At 34.4% G+C, this 21,052-nt stretch overlaps 1 protein-coding gene across 3 annotated transcripts in view; it reads right to left on the bottom strand.

Annotated features, from left to right (window-relative positions):
* STXBP5L (syntaxin binding protein 5L) overlaps positions 1-21,052 on the bottom strand; it is a 372,896-nt gene that overhangs the window by 96,058 nt on the left and 255,786 nt on the right. For all 3 annotated transcript variants that reach the window (XM_045294276.1, XM_004709789.4, XM_004709790.3), the window contains exons 15-17: positions 19,212-19,429; positions 14,913-15,082; positions 11,329-11,454 (exon numbers count right to left, since the gene is read on the bottom strand). In XM_045294276.1, the coding sequence (XP_045150211.1) occupies positions 11,329-11,454; positions 14,913-15,082; positions 19,212-19,429 (514 nt within the window). The remainder of the gene's footprint in view (positions 1-11,328; positions 11,455-14,912; positions 15,083-19,211; positions 19,430-21,052) is intronic.

Below are 21,052 nucleotides of genomic sequence, written 5' to 3'. Positions count from 1 at the left end.
AAATACAGTGAACTCAGGACAGATGAACCCCTAGGACCAGTGGAGAGAGTGGTGATAGCGGGAGGGTGGAGAGAAGGTGAGGGAGAAAGGGGGAAAAGATGACAAGGTCTACATGTGGCCTCCTCCCTGGGGGATGGACAGCGGAGAAGTGGGTGAGGGAGACGTCGGATGGGGTAGATATGATAAAATAATAATAATTCATAAATTATCAAGGGTTCAGGGGGAGTGGGGAGGGAGGGGGAAAATGAGGAGCTGACATCAAGGGCTCAAGTGGAAAGCGGGTGTTGTGAGAATGATGAAATCAACATATGTACTAATGTGCTGGACACAAATGATGTATGTACGGATTGTGATGAGTTGTATGAACCCCTAATAAAATGATTATTTTAAAAAGTGGGTGAAGGGAGATGTCGGACAGTGTAAGATATGACAAGATAATAATAATTTATAAATTATCAAGGGTTCATGAGGGAGGGAGAACGGGGAGGGAGGGGAAAAATGAGAGGCTGATATCAAGGGCTCAAGTAGAAAGTAAATGTTTTGAGAATGATGATGGCATCAAACGTACAAATGTGGTTTACACAATTGATGTACGTATGGATTGTGATAAGAGTTGTATGAGCCCCCAATAAAATGATTTAAAAAAAAGAAGTAAAGAATAAATATATTACAGGAAATAAAATATCAGGCAAATAAAACACAAGAAAAACATGGCACACTACTAGAGTAAAAAAATAAAGTAATAACAAATCTGAAAATCAAATAGATTCTAGAATTAGCATATAAGAATAATAAAACTTTAAAAAAATCTCCATTATAAAACTAGAGTTATAGCTAATAGCCTAAAGATATAATGGCATATTAAAATATATGCAATTATGTTTAAAAAGAACAGATGATACTAATAGAAAACAAAGGCAAAATAACAAGTTCTAATTAAACCCATCTCTATAGATACTGTTATTACAAATGGTCTAAATACTCTAACTAAAGGCAAATATTGCCTGAGTGGATGAATAGGCAAAAGTAATTTTTAAAAATAAGGCAAAGTAGATTTCATAAGAAAATGATGTAGAATAAATAGGGAGGATTGAGAATTACAAAGAGGTCAACTGCTATCAAGTCGATTCTCATTCATAGTGACCCAATAGGACAGAGTAGAATTGGCCGTTTGAGTTTCTGAAGCAGTAAATTTTCTTTTCTTTTATCTCTCTCTTTTTAAAAATAATGGGATGTACATAGCTTTATTTAATAATCTGTTAAAAAGTTTTCTATGGTAAAGTGACACATTCCCTATGCATCAGAAAATAAGTAACATGTCTGAAAAGCCCCTTCCCAAGATTCAGATCTATGTAACCCTGAGTTACATAGAGGCTCTCAGGAGCTGGGCTCTTGCCGTGTGGCAGGTATTTTCTCCACTTTTTTATAACATAATTTTATTGGGGCCTCTTACAGTTCTTGTAACATTCCATACATCAATTGTATCAAGCATATTTGTACATATGTTGCCACCATCATTTCCAAAACATTTTTTACTTGAACCCTTGGTATCAGTTTCTCTTTTTCCTCTTCCCTCATACACCCTCCCACCCTTGTGAATTCTTGATCAATTATATATTCTTATTATTTCATATCTTACACTGTCCATTGTCTCCCTTCACCCTCTCCTTGTTTTTTTAAACCTTCTTCCAAGTGATATTCTCTGGCTGGCTATGTCCCTCTCACATAGCAATAAACAGGAGGCTTAAAATAGTATATGCACAGAGCTGCCCTTACAGATTGCTCCCTTCTGTTCTGCTACAAAGGGAGCTCAGGAGATTATGCATCTTTCTCAGAAGTGAGCACAATAAAATTTAATTTAGTTTTTATTATTCCTGCTAAAACCAAGGCTATATTTAGAAAATATATTATATTAAAATCTCCTCTCCCTATGTTTTCTCACTTCCTATATAATATTTAGGCCTTACCCTTCCTTTTTTAGGGGAGTGGGGGCAAAGGGATGGGGAAAGAAGTCCTGGTGGTATGTGAGGCTGTATATCTTTTTTTTTTTTTTTTAAACATTTTATTAGGGGCTCATACAACTGTTATCCCAATCCGTACACACATCAATTGTGTAAAGCGTATTTGTACATCATTTCTCAAAACATTTTCTCTCCATTTAAACCCCCGACATTAGGTCCTCATTTTTCCCCTCCCTCCCCGCTCCCCCCTCCCACATGAGCCCTTGATAGTTTATAAATGGGTATTTTGTCATATCTTGCCCTGTCCGACTTCTCCCTTCACCCACTTTTCGGTTGTCTGTCCCCCAGGGAGGAGGTCACACACAGTTCCATGTAATCGGTTCCCTCTTTCCTACCCATTCTCCCTTTACCCTCCCTGTTTTGCCACTCACACCACTGGTCCTATAGGGCTCATCCATCCTGGATTCCCTGTATTTTCAGTTCCTATCTGTACCAGTGTACCTCCTCTGGTCTGAGGCTGTATATCTTAAGGGAGCAGAAAGTCTCTTCTTTCTTCCATAGAATGAAGTGGATTTGAATTGCTGACTTTTTGATTAGCAGCCCAATAAGTAATTTATTACACTACCCGGGCACCTTGAGTCAGCTCTGACCCATAGTAACCCTATGCACAACAGAATGAAAAACTGCATGGTCCTGTGCCATCCTCACAATTGTTCCTATAGTTGAGCCTATTGATGCAGTTACTGTGTCAACACATCTTATTGAGGGCCTTCCTATTTTTTGCTGCCCCCCTACTTTACCAAACATGATGTCCTTCTCCAGGGATTAGTCGCTCCTGAAAACATATCCAAAGTGTGTGAGATGAAGTCTTGTCAACCTTGCCTCTACGGATCACTCTGGCCTTACTTTTTCCAATACACATCAGTTTGTCCTTTTAGCAGTTCATGGCATTTTCAATATTCTTTTCCAGCACCACAATCAAATCTATTGATTCTTCTATGGTCTTCCTTATTCAATGTCCAACTTTCATATGCATATGACACAATGGAGAAGATATAGCACTCCTAAATTAATCTAATGATGAAGCTTTAAAATTTATGAAGGAAAAACTAATAGAACTGGAAATAGACCAATCCACAATTATATATTATTATCAATCCTCTTCAATAATTAATATGGTAATTACACAAAAAGTTAATAAGGATATAGTTTGGAACATCACTATTAACTTTCTTAGTTGAGATTTGTAGAATACACTACCAAATGTTCTGAATAGTATCAGAATGATGAAATGGTGGTGAATTTAACAAAAGGTGGAATATTTATAAATCAAAAATTATAAAACACCAATGAAAGAAGAAAAAAATTAAAAATCAAAATAAATGGAGAGAAACACTTTGCTAAGTGCTCAGATGACCCAGCATTGTACAAATAACCCATTTCCCTCAAATTGATCTATAAGTACAAAATAATCACAGTCAAAATCTCAGCTGATTTTTTTTTGGTTAAGAAATTGATAGCATGGTTCTAAAAATGTATGGAAATGCAAAAGATTTAGAATAGGCCAAATTATTTTGAAAGATATGAAGAAAATTTGAAGCTTAACTCTATACAATTTCAAGATCTAATGTAACAGGAATCAAAACAGAGTAGTATTGGCAAAAAGTTAAAGTATCAATGCAATAAAATAAAATGTCCAAAAACAAACCCACATTTATTGTCTATTTATACTTAACAAATTGCCACAGCAATTCAAGGAGGAAAAACAAATGGTAGTGAAATAATTGAATATTTAGAAATAAAACAATTGAACTTAAGTTTTATCTGCTTTACATAAAAAATAACTAAAAATATATTATAGGAGAACATCATAGTAATGTTGAATTAAGCATCAACTAGTTAAAAATGACCAAAATTCCACAAAGGATAAAATAAAAAATTGATATGGTATATAATATAAATACAAATAATTGTTTTCTTAGAGAAGATGCTGTTAATAAAAAGAAAAGGCTAAGCCCAGCTGAGGAAATATTTGCAAAATTATATATCTTATGTTCAGAATATAAGAACAACCAATTATAAAATAATACTCCCATCTTTAACAAAATATTTCAACAGACATTTCACCAAAGATAATGAACAAACAAGTATCTAAAAGATGCTGAGTGTTAATCACTGTAACTATAAAATTAAGGCTATGATGAAATACCAATATGCCCAACAGAATGACTAAAATTTTAAAAAGTGGCACTACTAAATGCTTCCAAGAATAGAGAGCACTGGAAACACACATCGTTGATGAAAAGGCAAAATGATAAGTCTTATATTTTGTTCTTTCATCAATTCTTTTTTTTAAACTTTTTATTGTGTATTGGGTGAAACTTTATAGAGCAGATCAGTTTTCTATTCAATAATACATATCCTTTTCTTTCACATTGATTGCAATCCCCACATCACTTACCATGTTTCCTTCCTGTGTTTCTTTCTTTCTATTCTTCCTCCATTTCCAACTCTCCTGAACTTTGGCCTTTGGTAAATGTCAACCTTTTAATCTCAAATGATTGATTTTTGTAAGGTGTCTATTCTTCATGAGGGTTATTGTTTCCCTTATAAACCTGCTGCCTATTTTTTAGTTTAAAGTTGAATTATGAAGGGTAAGTAAAGACCATAGTCTTGGTTTCCATTAGTTTTTATCCAACCAGTAAGTCTAGGGTCTTTTCCCCCACTTAGTATCTTTTTAAAATTTTATGTTGAGTTTTATTCTACTGTTTCTCTTACTTTATCCAGGACCTTCTATTAGGATTCCTTTTAGAGCAGTTGGTAATGGTAGCCAGGCACCATCTAATTTTTCTGGTGTCAGGATCATGGAGACTGATGTTCCTGTAGCTCATTGGACTAATTTTTGGGGGGGTGGTATCCAATTTTTTTCAATTTTCTTTACTCTAGACAGAGAGAGACCAATACTTTCACCCCAGATGGTTGCTCACAAACTTTTAAGATTCCAGTTGTGACTCACCAAATGGAATATAAAACATTGTTTTTGTGCACTATGTTATGTGATTTGACCTTGGTGTCCACTGAGAGAATGGTCTTGATGTCTCAGATCCAGAAACCCATTCCTTCCAAGTGTTTGCCTGTATTTAAGAAGTTTTCATAACTTTTCACTCTGTATGCTCATTCATGGCTATATCTGCAGCAAAAATGTACAAATATCCTCTGTTGAACCTATATATATTTATATAGCTATTCCTAATCTCCCTCTCACACCTGTTTAGACTGTGGGTCTGTCTATGCATCTATTTGTAATCAGTTATTGTAGAATTGTGTAAATAATAACATTTACTTCTGTTGCCTTTGATTCTTAAGTCTCCTCCAGTGTCTTCCCCTTCCTTCATGTTAACTTAGGTGAAAGGGAAGTTAATCTACAATAAGAGGGAGATTGGGGAAAAACACAATAAAAACTCATAATATATGCTTACTATTTTGTTTTAGGTGTCATAAAGTCAATTTTAATTCATAGTGACCCTAGATGATAGAGGTGAACTTTTCTGTGAGGTTTTCTAGACTACAATCTGTATAGTAGTAGATTACTTTGTCCTGTGGGGTCACTGGGTGGAACTACACTGCTAGCTAGTGCTTAACCATTGCACCACCAAACTTCTAAATAATTCCACTTTTTGGAATTTACTCAATATAGAACAAGTGTTTCATCAAGATTTGTACTTGGATGGTCATACCAGATATATTCATAATGACCCAAACCTGGAAACATTCAAAATTTCTATCAATTGATGAATGGGTAAAACTACTTTTTACATCCATAGAATGAAATGTTATTGGTAGGTGTCATAAAGCCATTTCCAACTCATAATCACCACATGTACAACAGAATTAAACACTACAGGGTCCTGTGCCAACATCACAATTGTTTTTATGTTTGAGTTCACTGTTGTAACCACTGTGTCAATCCATCTCATTGAGGGTCCTCTTCTTCATCAGCCCTCTAATTTACCAGTTTTGATATCTTTCTTCAGGAACTGTTCTCTCTTGATAATGCATCCAAAATATGAGACAAAGTCTTGAAATCCTTGCTCTTAAAGAATATTCTTGCTTTATTTCCTCCAAGACAGATTTACTTTTTCTTTTGACAGTTCATGGTACTTTCATATTCTTCACCACATTATAATTCAAATACATCAATTGTTTCCTCATCTTTCTTACTCATTGTCCATACTAGGTGATTTAAAACACCAGGACTTGGGTCAGGCACTTTAGTTCTCAAAACTACATCTTTTCTCTTTAACATATTACAGAGGTTTTTTTTTACAGTAGATTTGCCTGATGCAATACATCATTTGATTTCTTGACTGCTGCTTCCATGAGCGTTCATTATGGATCTGTGTAAAATCCAATCTATGACAACAAGAATCTTTTCTGTTTATGATGATGTTGTCTATTTGTCCTCTTGTTCTTTTCTTTATATGAAAACTGATGACTACAATCCTTGATATTCATCAGCAAATGCCTAAAAACCTCCTTGCTTTTAGCAAAATTCAAGCTGGATTCAAAAGAGAATGGGAAATAAGGGTTATCATTATTGACATCAGATGAATATTGGCTGACAGAAGAGACTAATAGAAAAATGTTTGTGTTTTATGGACTATGCAAAAGCATTCAACTGTGTGGATCATAACAAACATGGAAGAACAGGAATTCTAGAATACTTCATTGTACTCATCCAGAACCTGAACATAGACCAGGGGCGGTTGTTCAAATAGCACCATGGAATACTTAAAATAAGGTAAAATGTTCATTTCTGTTTCATCATCTTTTTTGTGAATGGGTACAAATGTAGATACCTTTCACTTGATTGGCTAGGTAGCTGTCTTCCAATTTTCTTGTCATACTAGTGAGTGGTTCTAGCATACATCAATTTTTGAAACATTTCAATTGGTATATCATCAATTCCTAGAGCCTTGTTTTTTGTTAATGCCTCCAGTGAATCTTGAACTTCTTAATTCAATATCATCAATTCGTGATCATAGCCACCCCCTGAAATTGTTGAATATCTACCAATTCTTTTTGATACAGTAATTCTGTGTGTTCATTCCACCTTCTTTTGATGCTACCTGCATTGTTCAATATTTGCCCAAGTTGCTGTTGTTAGGTGCCAATGAGTTAGTGCCAATTCACAGCGACCCTATGTACAACAAAACACTGTTCAGTCTAGTGCCTTCTTCACAATTGTTATGTTTGATCCCACTGTCGCATGTGTCTAGCTGTATTTATCCCAACACAGGTCTGTTTGTTCTTCTGAAAGCCCACAGTGATGTCAATATTCTTCACCAGTGCCATCATTTAAATGCATCAGTTCTTATTCAATCTTCCTTGTTCATTGTCCAAGTTTCCCATGCACGTAAGGCAATTGAAAATACCATGGGTTGGATCAGACACACCTTAGTCTTTAAAGTGATATCTTTGCTGTCCAACACTTTAAAGAGGTCTTGTGTTGCAAATTTCCCCAAAGCAGTATGCTAATTGATTACTTTATTTTTTTGCTGTTTGACTTTTTTCGTGCTACATCTATTAGCATTGATTGTAGGTCCAAGCAAAATGAAATCCTTGACAACTTAAGTCTTTTCTGCATTTATCACGATGTTGTCTATTGGTCCAGTTGTGAGGGTTTTTGTTTTCTTTACAATCCATACTGGAGGCTCTAGTGCATGATCTTCACCAGCAAGTGCTTCAAGTCTTTCTCTCTTTCAGAAAACATTGTTCTGTCATCTGCATATTGAAGGTTATTAATAAACCTTCATCCAATCTTGATACTGCATTCTTCATTTGGTCCATAGAATCCTTCAATATTTCAAGTTGAGGTTTGAATATTTTCTTCATTTTTTTCAGCTAGAGAATTGATGAACGTGCTCTTTTAGACTTTCTTATTCCAGATTTTTGCACTTTTCAATGTCATATTGTGTCTTCTAAAGCTGCTCCTTGAAAATTTCTCTTCAGCTCTCTTACTTCATCATTGCTTATATTTGCTTTAGCTACTGTATATTCAAGAGTAAGTTTCAGAGTCTGTTCTGACATCCACTTTGGTCTTTTTTTTTATGACCTTTTGCCTTCTTTGCGTATAATGTTTTTGATGTCATCACACAACTCATCTGGTCTTCAATCATTAATGTTAAATGAGTCAAATCTGTTCTTAAGATTTTCTCTAAACTAAGATTTGATACACTCAAGATCATATTTTGGCTTTCGTAGACTTTAAAAAATTTTGCTCAGCCTCAATTTGAACTTGCATATGAGCGATTGATGTCAGCTCTACAGTTTGCCCCTTGTTTTGTTTTGACTGATGATATATTCTATTTCTCCATTTATGTTTTTAAGTTGACTCTGCTTTGAGGAGGAAGCTCTTCCCTAGTCATATATTGAGTGCTTTCTCACCTGAGAGGCCTATCTTCCAGCCCTATATCAAATAATGTTCTCCTGGTATTAACAATGTTTAAATTGGTTATTCTCTCAGGAATAGACCACCTTATTTCTTCTTTCTAATCTGTAAAGTCTGGAAACTCTGCTGAAACCTATCCGGCATGGATGATCCTGCTGGTATTTGAAATCATGGGACATAACTTCCAGCATCACAGCAATACACAAGCCACACAGTATGACAAACTGATAGATGAGTAATGGTAAAGTGGAATGCTACTAAAATGAAGAGGAATTAAGCCTGTTAACAAGGCTTAATGTTCTCTATATTTATAAACAACTTTAATGTATAAGAACTTAAATAAATATAAAATAAACAAAACTCAAATATTAAGCAATATATTTCTACTTTTTAATCTTGAAATATGTTGCTACTTAAGAAATAACTTTCCTTGCCAAAATTGTAATTCAAAATATATAAACAGGTTTAGATGTGAAATTTTAAATGGTTCTCTAATACTAAGTTATAAAGCAAAGAGCAAAATTTTCTTAAAATACCTTACAATTTTTAGTCACGGGTAGAAAAAACAGTTAAATGTTCAACTACTAGGAAGGTTGGGGGTGAACCCACCAGAAACACCTTGGAAGATAGGCCTAGTCACCTGCTTTCAAAAGTTTTCAGCCTTGAAATCTGCAACATGTGGAGTCACGATGTGTTGGATTCCACTCAATGGCAACTAACAACAAAGTATAATTGCATAGATAAATGCTCATGGAACATCTGCACTCAGAATGCATTAAAAAATTCAGACCAATTTAGTAATTTTGGTTTTGAAATCGTTTTCTCCCTGATATTGTCACCATATAAAATGGCAGTACTCTCATATTTAAATGAATTTCATTTAAATAAAATAGAAGATTCTTTTTGAGTTACCCTAGCTTCATTTTAAGGGCTACATAGGTGCCATCTTGAACAGCATAGATTACAAATCATTTTCCATCATTGTAGAAAGTTATATTTGAAGTTCTGTTCTTGGTTTTCTAAGTCATGGATTTATTTCCTTGAGAAAAACATGATTAATTTTAATTTCCTAAGTTTGTTTATCTATTTTACATTAGATAAACTAATATTATTTTAAGATCATAAAATCTTGTATTTAAGGCATTACATTTTGATAACACCTTTATGAAAAGGGACTGGCTTTTATAATGATACACATAAAAAAATCTTGACATACTGGTATGACTTTCCATTGTGTTTAGGTCTTTATCATAATGTTAGTAGTTTTTTTCCATAGAGGTCTTGAACATCTTTTTTTATATTTATTCCTGCAATGTTCATGTTTTTCCCCGTAATCTATTTTAAATGGCATTTTCTTTCTATATATTTTATTTTTTAATCTATATGGAAACACATTTTATTTTTATGTTGACTTATAGCCAGTAACATCACTAAACTCTATTACTAGTTTTTATAGTAGACAGCTCGTTCAGTAGATAGTGTTTGCATAACACTTGGTCATCAGAAGGCTTAATCTCCATTTCATGTTTCAAACTTAAACAAATTCCCCATAGACCAAAGACTTAAACATGTAAAAACAACATATTAAGAGAGGAAATACTTTTTATTATACTGGTATGAAGAACACACATTTAAAATTATTATATTCAACATGTTTAAGGAAATAAAGGACAAGACTCAAAAATCAAGAAGAGAGCAAGAATCTACAAAAAAGAACCAAACAAAAAGTCTAGACTTAAAATGTAAATGATTGAAATTGACTTCCAGTAGATTAGATAAACTTGAAAAGGGATGTGTGAATGCTGGAAAGGAATGTGTGAAAGTCAGAAGAAAGTATCCAAAATGAGATACAAGGAAACAAGTAGGAAATGTGAACAACAACAAAAAGAAACAGGATAAAATGAAAAAAATCTACCATAATGTAAGCATCATTATATTATTAACAGCTGAACAACTTTCTAGTAACATCAGAAGTAGGAACACTATCGCAACCTTGACATCAAGAAAGGACAAATAAAATTTATATTTAAATCATTGCTTTCTTTTAGTTTTAAATCATTTTATTGGGAGCTCTTACAGATATTTTAACAATGTATAATTCAATTCGACCAAGTATTATTGTACAATTGCTGCCACCATCATTTTCAAAACATTTTATTTCTTCTTGAACTCATTGATATCACCCAGGAGCCCTTATTATTATATTATATTACATTACCTTATACTATATATTATTATTATTTTGCCATACACAACCATTCAATGTATCCATTCACCTACAATTCTGTTGTTTCCCTTCCAGTGGGGTTAAACAGTCATTATTGCTATCGGTTCCCCCACAACTACCCCCACCTCTCTTCCTATACCCTCAGGGAATCATAACTCCCATTTCTATTTCTTAAGGGTTTATCTATCTTGGATTTCATGCATTGAATGACCTTAAATATATAAATCAATATACACAGGTCTCACAAGATAAAGGAGGCAAAACTAAGACCATAATAGTAAGGGGAGTAAATATTAAAGAACCAGAGGATAGTTATGTGTTTCATCAGTGCTATACAGCACCCTGGATATATCATCCCTTTTATGTGGCTCTTTTGTGAGGGACTGTCTAATTATCTTATAGGTGGGTTTTGGGTTTCCACTTTGCCTACACTCCTTTACGTCTATTTGATTAATTATTTTTGAATTTCTGATACCTATTCTCGTTGACACCTCATTACTTTCTTATACCAAGACTAAGCTAGTAAAAATACTTTTAAGGAATTCTTTCCATTTTTAAGACTGCAATAAAATATTTCAAAAGAAATATCTAAATATATCAGACAGAGTGACTGAAAAAATATATATTAGCATGACTAAAATAATATACTATATATAAAATAGAAATAATAGTAATGTTTAGGTACTTACATTCCATAGGCTGAGCTTACAGAAAGACTAGTAATCTGTTGGGGAGGTTCACCATCCACCCAAACCAACTGAATAACAAGCTCGGCTTGATATCCTGGGGGCATCCGAACTGGTCGTGTCTTAACACTAGAAGAAAGATGAAGAAATAATTGCTTTACTGCTTCGAGAGTATATAGTTTACATAAGCATGCTTCTATTTATCTTGAGGACTTATATGGACTCTTCTCTTTTAAAAAAAATCATTTTATTATATTATTTAATTAGGGGCTCATACAACTCTTATCACAATCCATACACACATCAACTGTGTAAAGCGCATTTGTACATTCATTGCCCTAATCATTCTCAAAACAATTTCTCTCCACTTAAACCCCCGGCATTAGGTCATTTTTCCCCTCCCTCCCCACTCCCCCCTCCTTCATGAGCCCTTGATAGTTTATAAATTGGTATTTTGTCATATCTTGCCCTGTCCGATGTCTCCCCTCACCCACTTTTCTGTTGTCCGTCCCGCAGGGAGGAGGTCACATATAGTTCCCTGCAATCGGTTCCCTCTTTCCTATCCACTCTCCCTCTACCCTCCCTGTCTCGCTACTCACTCCACTGGTCCTGTATGGCTCATCCGCCCTGGATTCCCTGTATTTTCAGTTCCTATCTGTACCAGTGTACATCCTCTGCTCTAGCCAGACCTGCAAGGTCAAATTCGAGTCATGGTAGTGGGAGCAGGGAGGAAACATTTAGGAACTAGAGGAAAGTTGTATTTTTCATTGTTGTTACATCGCACCCTGACTGGCTCATCTCCTCCCCGAGACCCCTCTGCAAGGGGATCTCCAGTGGCCTACTAATGGGCTTTGGGTCTCCACTCCGCACTCCCCCCATCATTCACTATGGTAAGATTTTTTGTTCTGATGATGCCTTATACCTGATCCCTTCGACACCTCTTGGTTGCATAGTCTGGTGTGCTTCTTCCATGTGGGGTTTGTTGCTTCTGAGCTTGATGGCCGCTTGATTACCTTCAAGTCCTTAAGACCCCAGACGCTATACTATTTGATAGCCGGGCACCATCAGCTTTCTTCGCCACATTTGCTTATGCATCCATTTGTCTTCAGTGATCCCTTCGACACCTTGTGATCACACAGGCTCATATGTTGTTCCATGTGGGCTTTGTTGCTTCTGAGTTAGATGGCCGCTTGTTTACCTTCAAGCTTTTAAGACCCCAGACGCTATATCTTTTGATAGCTGGGCACCATCAGCTTTCTTCACCACATTTGCTTATTCACCCGCTTTGTCTTCAGCGGTTGTGTCGGGAAGGTGAGCATCATAGAATGCCAATTTAATAGAAGAAAGTATTCTTTCATTGAGGGAGTACTTGAGTGGAGGCCCAATGTATATGGACTCTTCTTATTTAAACATACAACACTAAACATCAGGGACAGGATATAGGTGGACAATGACTTCTAGCTTTCTTACAATATAGTGAATCACTTGTGATAACTTATTTATTTTTCCCTTAAATAGTTTTATTGGCATATAGTTCACAGTCATCACCACAATCAATTTTAGAACATTTTCTTCTTATATTCATTGCTAGTAGCTCCTTATTCCCCCATTCTCCCCTGTCATGTCCCTATCCAGTTACTGTCTGTATAGATCTACCTATCCTGGATTTTATATAAAGAAAATCATACAAAGCACAAAGAGGAAGCAAGTAAACAAATGAAAAGCCAACAACAATGGCTAGACAAAACAGAAAAATCTCAAACAGAAAATATTAAAAACTGTAACAACTTTAAAAATTCATCAAAAAGGAGATCAAATGATAAGGGATTCCATTTTAACCTAACTACGTCTGCCATAATCAACTTTACAAAGCTCTTTGTATAGCAAGGCTATTCACATTCTTCAATTATAATCAGAAGGGATTCACAGGAGATCTAATATATGTGGGGACCCTGCAAATGGAATTTGGGCTTCCATTGTCATCCATGCACTTCTGTTAATCTGGGTATTCACAATTTAAGCACTGATATCATTCCCTTCTTCACATTGTAGTTTTATTATTTACAGTCCTTGGATTACACAGGCATGGTTTTGCATTTGTGAATGAGTGTTACTGGAAGTTTTGCCTTATCACCAACCCCCAATATTTGTGTAAATAATGTCCAGCCACTTAAGAGTTAAATAGTCTGTATAAGTCAACAAGTCATGTGTTGCAGCCTGAAGCCGGCCTATACTTGTATAATTTGCTTCTCTCAACAGTGTTTTAAACTCTATACTACTGCCTAAATTAATGACTATCAGCAGAATTACCTTATGCCCCAATTACCTAATGTCTTAGTTTCATTATGGTGCTTAAAAAAAAAAAAGGTCCAATCAAAATAGTGACTTCTGATGGGATCTGCTAGGCCAGTTAAATTCAAGGCAGAGAAATCAGCTCAGAAGGTTTTTTTGACTTAAAAAAAAATTATTCCAAAGGAGTAATGTTGATAGATTTTCTCAGAAAATATAGGACATTTACAGATGCTAATTAGGAAGAAGTTTTAGGAAAATTTAAAACTGCATTGGTGAATTTTTTAAAAAGGCCAGTGAAGTTGCCCCTTGAAAGAATGCAATTTCTTATTCTTCCAGGGCAGCCTGGACTTTCCTATGGGAATTTCATTGGGAAGCATTACCTCATTCACCCTATAGTCCCGATCTTATCCCTTCAGACTTCTTTTGCTACACAAACTCAAAGAAAAAAATGGTTTGAATCCTTGAGGATGTCAAAACTGTTTTTACATAGTACAAATTAAAGAGTACAGATCTTCAAGGATTTGAGAAATTAAAAACAGTGCCTTCAGAGGTATAAGGAGTTAATGTCCAGAAACAATTCCTTCACATTTTGATGGTTTTTGTTTCATAAGGTTTCTATGATTTTATAGCAATTTTTTAAACTTTTCTTTGTACTTTGGAAACTGGTAAAAATCAAACAAGTGACATAGTTTCTCTCCTGTCAAACTTCCCTAATCTACTGAACTCAAATTTCATTTAGGGTGTTTCTGGGGGTAAAACAAAAACAAAAATGCACTGCCATCAAGTCAATTCTGGCTCAGAGACCTTCTAGAACAGAGGAGAACTGGCCCTCTGTGTTCCCAATACTGTAACTGTTTATGAGAGTAGTAAGCCTCATCTTTGTCCCATGGAGTGGCTGTTGGTTTCAAACTGCTGAACTTGTAGTTAGCCGCCCAAGTGTAATCACTATGCCAAAGCCAGAACTCAACAAAACTACCTTGCCTTTCTGTCTCGCAAGGATTCCACCTTGGACATTTTCCCATCACTTGTTTTACTGGAAAATATTTGAGTTTTTCTTCACTGATCAGTTTTGCCTTACACCTATTCCACCTTTCATAGGTTTGACTGTATATGAATAAGTAACTAAAGGATGAAAGCCTTGTAATCTTTTCATGACTCTTTACAGGAATTGGGATACTTCTTGAAGAAATATGGATTACTTGTAAAAAAGATACAAATAATTTTATTTGGCTCAGTTTCATGCAATTATAAATGTTACATATAGAAATGTTTTAAAGCTTGGTAGTGACTCTTACTTGAGGCATGGAATACTGTCTTTTGTTATTCCTTCGCTCGCCATAGTGTTAGTACTCCCAGAAAGACTCCTTGAAGGAAGCTGGGATGAGAGATCTGGAAATGGGGGACTTGTTTCTGGTTCAGGGGTAATAATATCTTCAACATCACACTGAAGTCGCACTTCTAATGACTGAAAAAGAAGTTTAAATGAATTTCATAATAAAAAAGCATCACAATTAAGTATCAGAAATTTTTAGTAACTAGTAACAAGAAATTTTCAATATGAAGTCAATTTAAAATAAGACTGTGGATTAATTAAATAGTTAATTATATGGTATATAGGGAATATTCAAATGTTAAAAGGTAAAATAATTTTTCATTTCAAAATTATACTAACATCTAAGTGGTGATATTTTATATATAATTAATATTATTTCCGATAAGAATAAATCATAACAGTCTATGATAAACTTAAACTAAGAAATTGGTTATGGTTACTCTAATGAAAGAAATTAAACTGTATGTATATGTGAATGTGTTTGTATAAAGTTGGCATGTGATTATATATAAATCTAAATCAATTTGATAGTAGCTGGTTAGTGGATTGTTTTATTGATATATACACACCCTATGTTTGTGTGTATATATATGCATGTGTATTCATATATGTATTTAAAACACAAATTTTCATTTATACAATGAATTTACTGTTCACAGTAGGTCCCTGGGTGACACAAGCAAGTTGAGCTAGATTGCTAGCCCAAAAGTTGGTGGTTTGAACCCATCTAACCGCACTGTCAAAACCATCCTGGCAATGTGCTTCTGTAAAGACTTCAATCAAGGACACTCTATGGAACGTGCTTTTTCTCTCTAACACAGAGGGTCACTATGAGCTGGAATAAACTGATGGCAACAGTGTTTTTTTTTCCTGCCCCAAAACACTTTTATATCATTTCGAATTTCATTGAATTAGTTCAGTAAATATTTCATAAGAAAATAATCTTTTCTATTTCCTTCACTGTTGTTATTAGGTGCCATAAAGTTGGTTCTGACTCATAGCAACACTGTGTACACCAGAAATGAACACTGTGGAGTCCTATTCCAACCTCACAATTGTTGCTAAATTTGAGCCCATTGCTGTAGCCAATGTGTCAATCCATTTTACTGGGAGTCGTTCTCTTTTTCTCTTATCCTCTATTTTACTAAGCATGATGTCCTCTTCTAGGGACTGATTCCTCCTGATGACATGCCCAAAGGACCCAAGATGAAGTCTCATAATCTTCACTTCTAAGGAACACTTTCGATGTGTTTCTTCCAAGACAGGTCTGTTTGTTCTTCTGGTGGTACTTTCAATATTTTTTATTAATGCCATAAACTTTCAATAATTTTTATTAATGCCATAAACTCAAATACCCCAATTCTTCTTCAATCTTCCCTATTCATTGTCCAAGTTTCATACGCATATGCAGTGCTTGATATTATACTTGATGTCATCCTACAGCTCATCTAAACTTAGTATTCAATGCAGCAAATATAGCCTTGAAATGACCTCTGAATTCAGGTGGATATTCTCAAGGTCCTATTTTGGTTCTCACTGACTTAGTTTAATTTTCTGTGGCTTCAGCTTAAATTTTCATATGAATAATTGATTGTCTAGTCCACAGCCAGTTCTTTACCTTGTTCTAGTAGACAATACTGAGCTTCACCAGTAACTCTTCTTATAGATATAGTCAATTTGATTCCTATGTTGTCCACCTGATGAAGCACATGCATATATAGTCATCACTTTTGTTATTGAGAAATGGTATTTACAATGAAATATGCTGTTGATCTTGCAAAATTCTATTATAAGATCTCGAGTACTTTTTTTGTCATCTAAGGCCACCTTTCCAAGTAGATTCTTCCACTTTGTTTCCAAATATCAGTAATTACCAAAGCATCTTGACTTCATGTTCATTCAATTTTAGATTTCAGAAGTTTTCAATTTCTTTGCCTATGGCATTAGTGATTGGTGAGCAAATATGAATAATAGTCAATATTAACTGGTCCTTCTTGCATGTGTATAAATATTATCCTCTCACTGACAAGTGTTATACTTCAGAATAGATTTTGAAATGTTCTTTTTGATGATGAATTCTACATCACTGCTTTTCTATTTGTCATTCTAAATATAGTAGATCATGTTCGATCACTTCAAAATGACCAATACCAGTTAATCTCAGCTCACTATTGCCTAGAATAGTGATTTTTAGGTGATCCATTAAATTTTTTGACAATTTCTAATTTCTAAGATTCATGCTTCATATATTCCATGTTCCAGTTATTATCAGATGTTTACAGCTATTTCCCTTCATTTTGAGTCATGCCACATCAGAAAATGAAGATCGTTAAAGCTATCCTCCATCCTTGTCAGAAAGTTTGACTCTAGTTTGAGGATGCAGCACTTCTCCAGTTGTATATTGAGTGCCTTCCCATCCAGGGCATTCATCTTCTGGACCTCTATCTGACAATGTTCTGCTGCTATTAATTTCGAGAAGCAGACCCTCATCTTCTAGTCTTGGTTTGGAAACTGCTGAAAATTAGTCGCCATTGGAGACCCTGCAGGTATTTGAAATACTGGTGGTATAGTATCTAGCATTACAGCAACACATAAATTACCACAGTGTGAAAAACTGATAAGTTGTGATTCCTCCATTAGCTTAGCATTTACTTATTTAATTTTATTAGCTTGGTCAGAATGGCTAATAAAAGCACAAGATAATTTAAGAGGAATTCAAACCAAAATTCACTGTTATCAAGTTGATTCAAATTCATAGCGACCTTTTGAGGAGAGTAGAACTGCTCTGTTGGGTTTCCAAAGTTGTACATTTTCTTTAAAAACTTAAAAAATATATATCATTTTATTGGGGGCTCGTATATCTCATCACAATCTATCCATCCACTATGTCAAATACATTTGTAAGTTGTACATTTTCATGGGAGTAGAAATTCTCATCTTTCCTCCACAGAATAGGAATTAAAAAATGATCAAAACCTTTTTCTTTTAACAAAAGCTTTAAAAACTTTTAACAAATGTTTTAAAAACTGTATGACTGCATTAATTATTTCAATTAAGGAAAATTTTATAATGTAAATATATCATTTACAATGTCAAAATGAGCATTATGAGATTAAAAGCTGGTTATCAAGAATGTCAATATGAAGTGGTGAATAAAGCAATTTCAAATGATTATCATAATTATCTTGAAAATGAAAATGAATAATTATTGATTACTGGGTACTTAATATATTTAGAAAATATTATAGTGCCTTTATATAATTTTCACAGGTAACTTATGAAATTTATCTTATTACTTCTACTTAATTATTATTTTCCCCTTTGTCTAAACGGAAATTGTCTAAGTGTTGAAATTTTACTTAGACTAGCTAGAGCTATGATTTGTTAAGAATGATACAGGTATTCAATTATAAAGCCAGATTTAAAATTCAGGGTTGTTTGATTCCAAAGTCTGGGCTTTCAGTTAATATACTACAAAAGAGTGATTTACACTTAATTTCAGGTGTTGAGGTTAAAAACAATTAAGCACCAACACGCATTAGAAAACTGTTATCTTTTGACTAATATGGTTTGGGTAGAAAAGATCAGAAAAATCCAATCCAATCCACTGGCTCTGAGTCGATTCTGACTCATGGGATCCCTATAAGACAGAGTAGAACTGCTCCTTCAGGATTCTGAGACTGTGAATCTTTAGAGGAGCAGACCATTTCATCCTTCTCCCATAACTGTCTCCAGGTGCATTAATTTAGATTTGATTTAATCTTCTATGAATATCATTATTTTGGGTAGTTAAATTATCTCAGTGTCTTAAAGGTTAAGACTGATTATGAAGCCCCATAATTATTCCTCCTGTATAAAAAAATAATACCAATATATATATAAATGACTGAAAGTAACTTTATCCTAACTGAACAATAATAATCTGTGACAATTAGTTGACAAGAAAAGATAAACTTAAAAATATTAATTTAAGCTTGCATCAGTCACATTTATATATAAGATAAAACAATAACTGTCAAAAGTCTATACATATAAATATTATTTAAATCAAGTTTTACTACAGTAGTACTAATTATTTTAGGCCTATTTATTTTTAATCTATTGTACAGAATAATAACAATACTTAAAAATCCTATGAACTAGATTACTGACTACATCTTACAGTACAAATGACTTAAAACCACAAATGAATCCAATATTATGATAATTGTGTGCTTTGAAAATAACTGTAAGTGTGAAAGTTCAATTTGAAATGACTTACCACTATTTCTGTTGTAATTTCATGTCTGCTGAATTTATAAATGATGACATATGCAGAGACACCCGACACACAGAATATTCTGCTCTCTGGACACCAGTAAATCATCTGAATGGCATATGGATCTTCCTCTACAATTTCACATGTTTGTTTTCCTTCCACTACTTTTTGCTTTTCAAATACCTTTGAAGTTTTTAGCTTGTACAGCATCTGCAGAGTTACTGTAAGATAATGAAGCATCATTATCTTCATATTAGAATCTAATTTGAATTAAATTCTTAAAATTAAGTTTTTAAAAAATTTTGTTTAGCTACAAAGTAGTCAAAATTATATTTTAACTATTAAGTATTCCATGTCATGCTTTCATATACACATAGCTTGGCTGAAGGGTAAGCACAGAAAAAAAACTAATTGAGTATACACTACATACTAAGGAATATGTAAATGCTTTGTATGTATTTTATGTAATCCTCAGAAAAGTCCCAGGATGTGGTTATTTTTACCTGAGCTTATTGATAAAACTTTGGGGCTCAGACAATGAAAAATTTGACTTAATTTTCTCTTAACGCTCCATCCTTTTGAATAATATTCACCTTTGATTACTAACTAATAGATTAACCAATCCCTAGAGGATTCATCCTTCTTGAATTTTTTAGATGTTCCTTCAGATAAGAAATATTTGTAATTTATCAGCTTTCAATATTGAGAGAGAAGAATTTGTAGTTATTTTCATTTTTATTACTTTATTGTAATTATTTTTTAAAGTATCTTTTCAGAGTGAATCTAGGTCAGAAAAGTGTCAGTTACAATGTCATAAAACTATGTTTGTAACTTGATTGCAGGAATATTTATTTGAGGGAATATTTTTCCATTTAAGAACTTAATGATAAGGATGCCTATTGGGGCTTAATCATGATCAATGTAGCAGCGAGAAATTACTAAATCTGAATGAGGGCTGAACATGATGGTGGGACAAGAGGAAAGTAAAAGGGAAACAGAGGAAAGATCCAGGAGGCAAAGAACACTTACAAAGGTCTAAATTCAGGAATGTACATATATAAATATATGTATAACAAGAGGGGGATAGAATTATGTACTCATATCTTTATGTTAAGAATTAAGGTTGCAGATGGACATTGGGCCTGGACTCAAGTACTCCCTCAACACAAGAAAACTTTGTGCTAACAATCTGACATTCTGTGTTCCCGACACGATCACTGAAGACAAAATGGATGCATAAACAAATGTGGTGAAGAAAGCTGATGGTGCTCGGCTATCAAAAGATATAGCATCTGGGGTCTTAAAGGCTTGAAAATAAACAAGCAGCCATCTAGATGAGAAGCAACAAAGCCCACATGGAAGAAGCACACCAGGCTGTGTGATCATGATGTGTCGATGGGATCAGGTATCAGGCATCTAAGACCCAGAATAAAATCATACCCAATGTGAATGAGGTGGGGCATGGAGTGGAGACCCAATGCCCATCTATAGACAATGGGACATCCCCTCACAAAGTGCTCACAGGGAAGAGATGAGTCAGTCAGGGGCCAGTATAGCACCGATGAAACACACAACTTTCCTTTAGTTCTTTGGTGCTTCCTTCATCCCATTATCATGACCTCAATTCTACTTTACAAGGCAGATTAAACCATAGAATGCACACTGCTACAGATAAGAGCCTGCAACACAGGGAATCCAGGATAGATAAACCCCCTCAGGGCCAACAAGGAGAGTACAGATACTAGGAGGATTAAGGGAAGGTAGGGGGAGATAAGGGAATCAATCACAAGGATCAAACTAGAACCCCCTCCCACGGGGATGAATAACCGAAAAGTGGGTGAGGG

The sequence above is a fragment of the Echinops telfairi genome, unplaced genomic scaffold (assembly GCF_000313985.2).
Source record: "Echinops telfairi isolate 266 unplaced genomic scaffold, ASM31398v2 ScPeMD7_3509;HRSCAF=4178, whole genome shotgun sequence".
Classification (NCBI taxonomy): Eukaryota; Metazoa; Chordata; class Mammalia; order Afrosoricida; family Tenrecidae; genus Echinops; species Echinops telfairi.
Note: the sequence above shows the minus strand (reverse complement) of the source record. Positions and strands in the feature narration are given on the sequence as shown.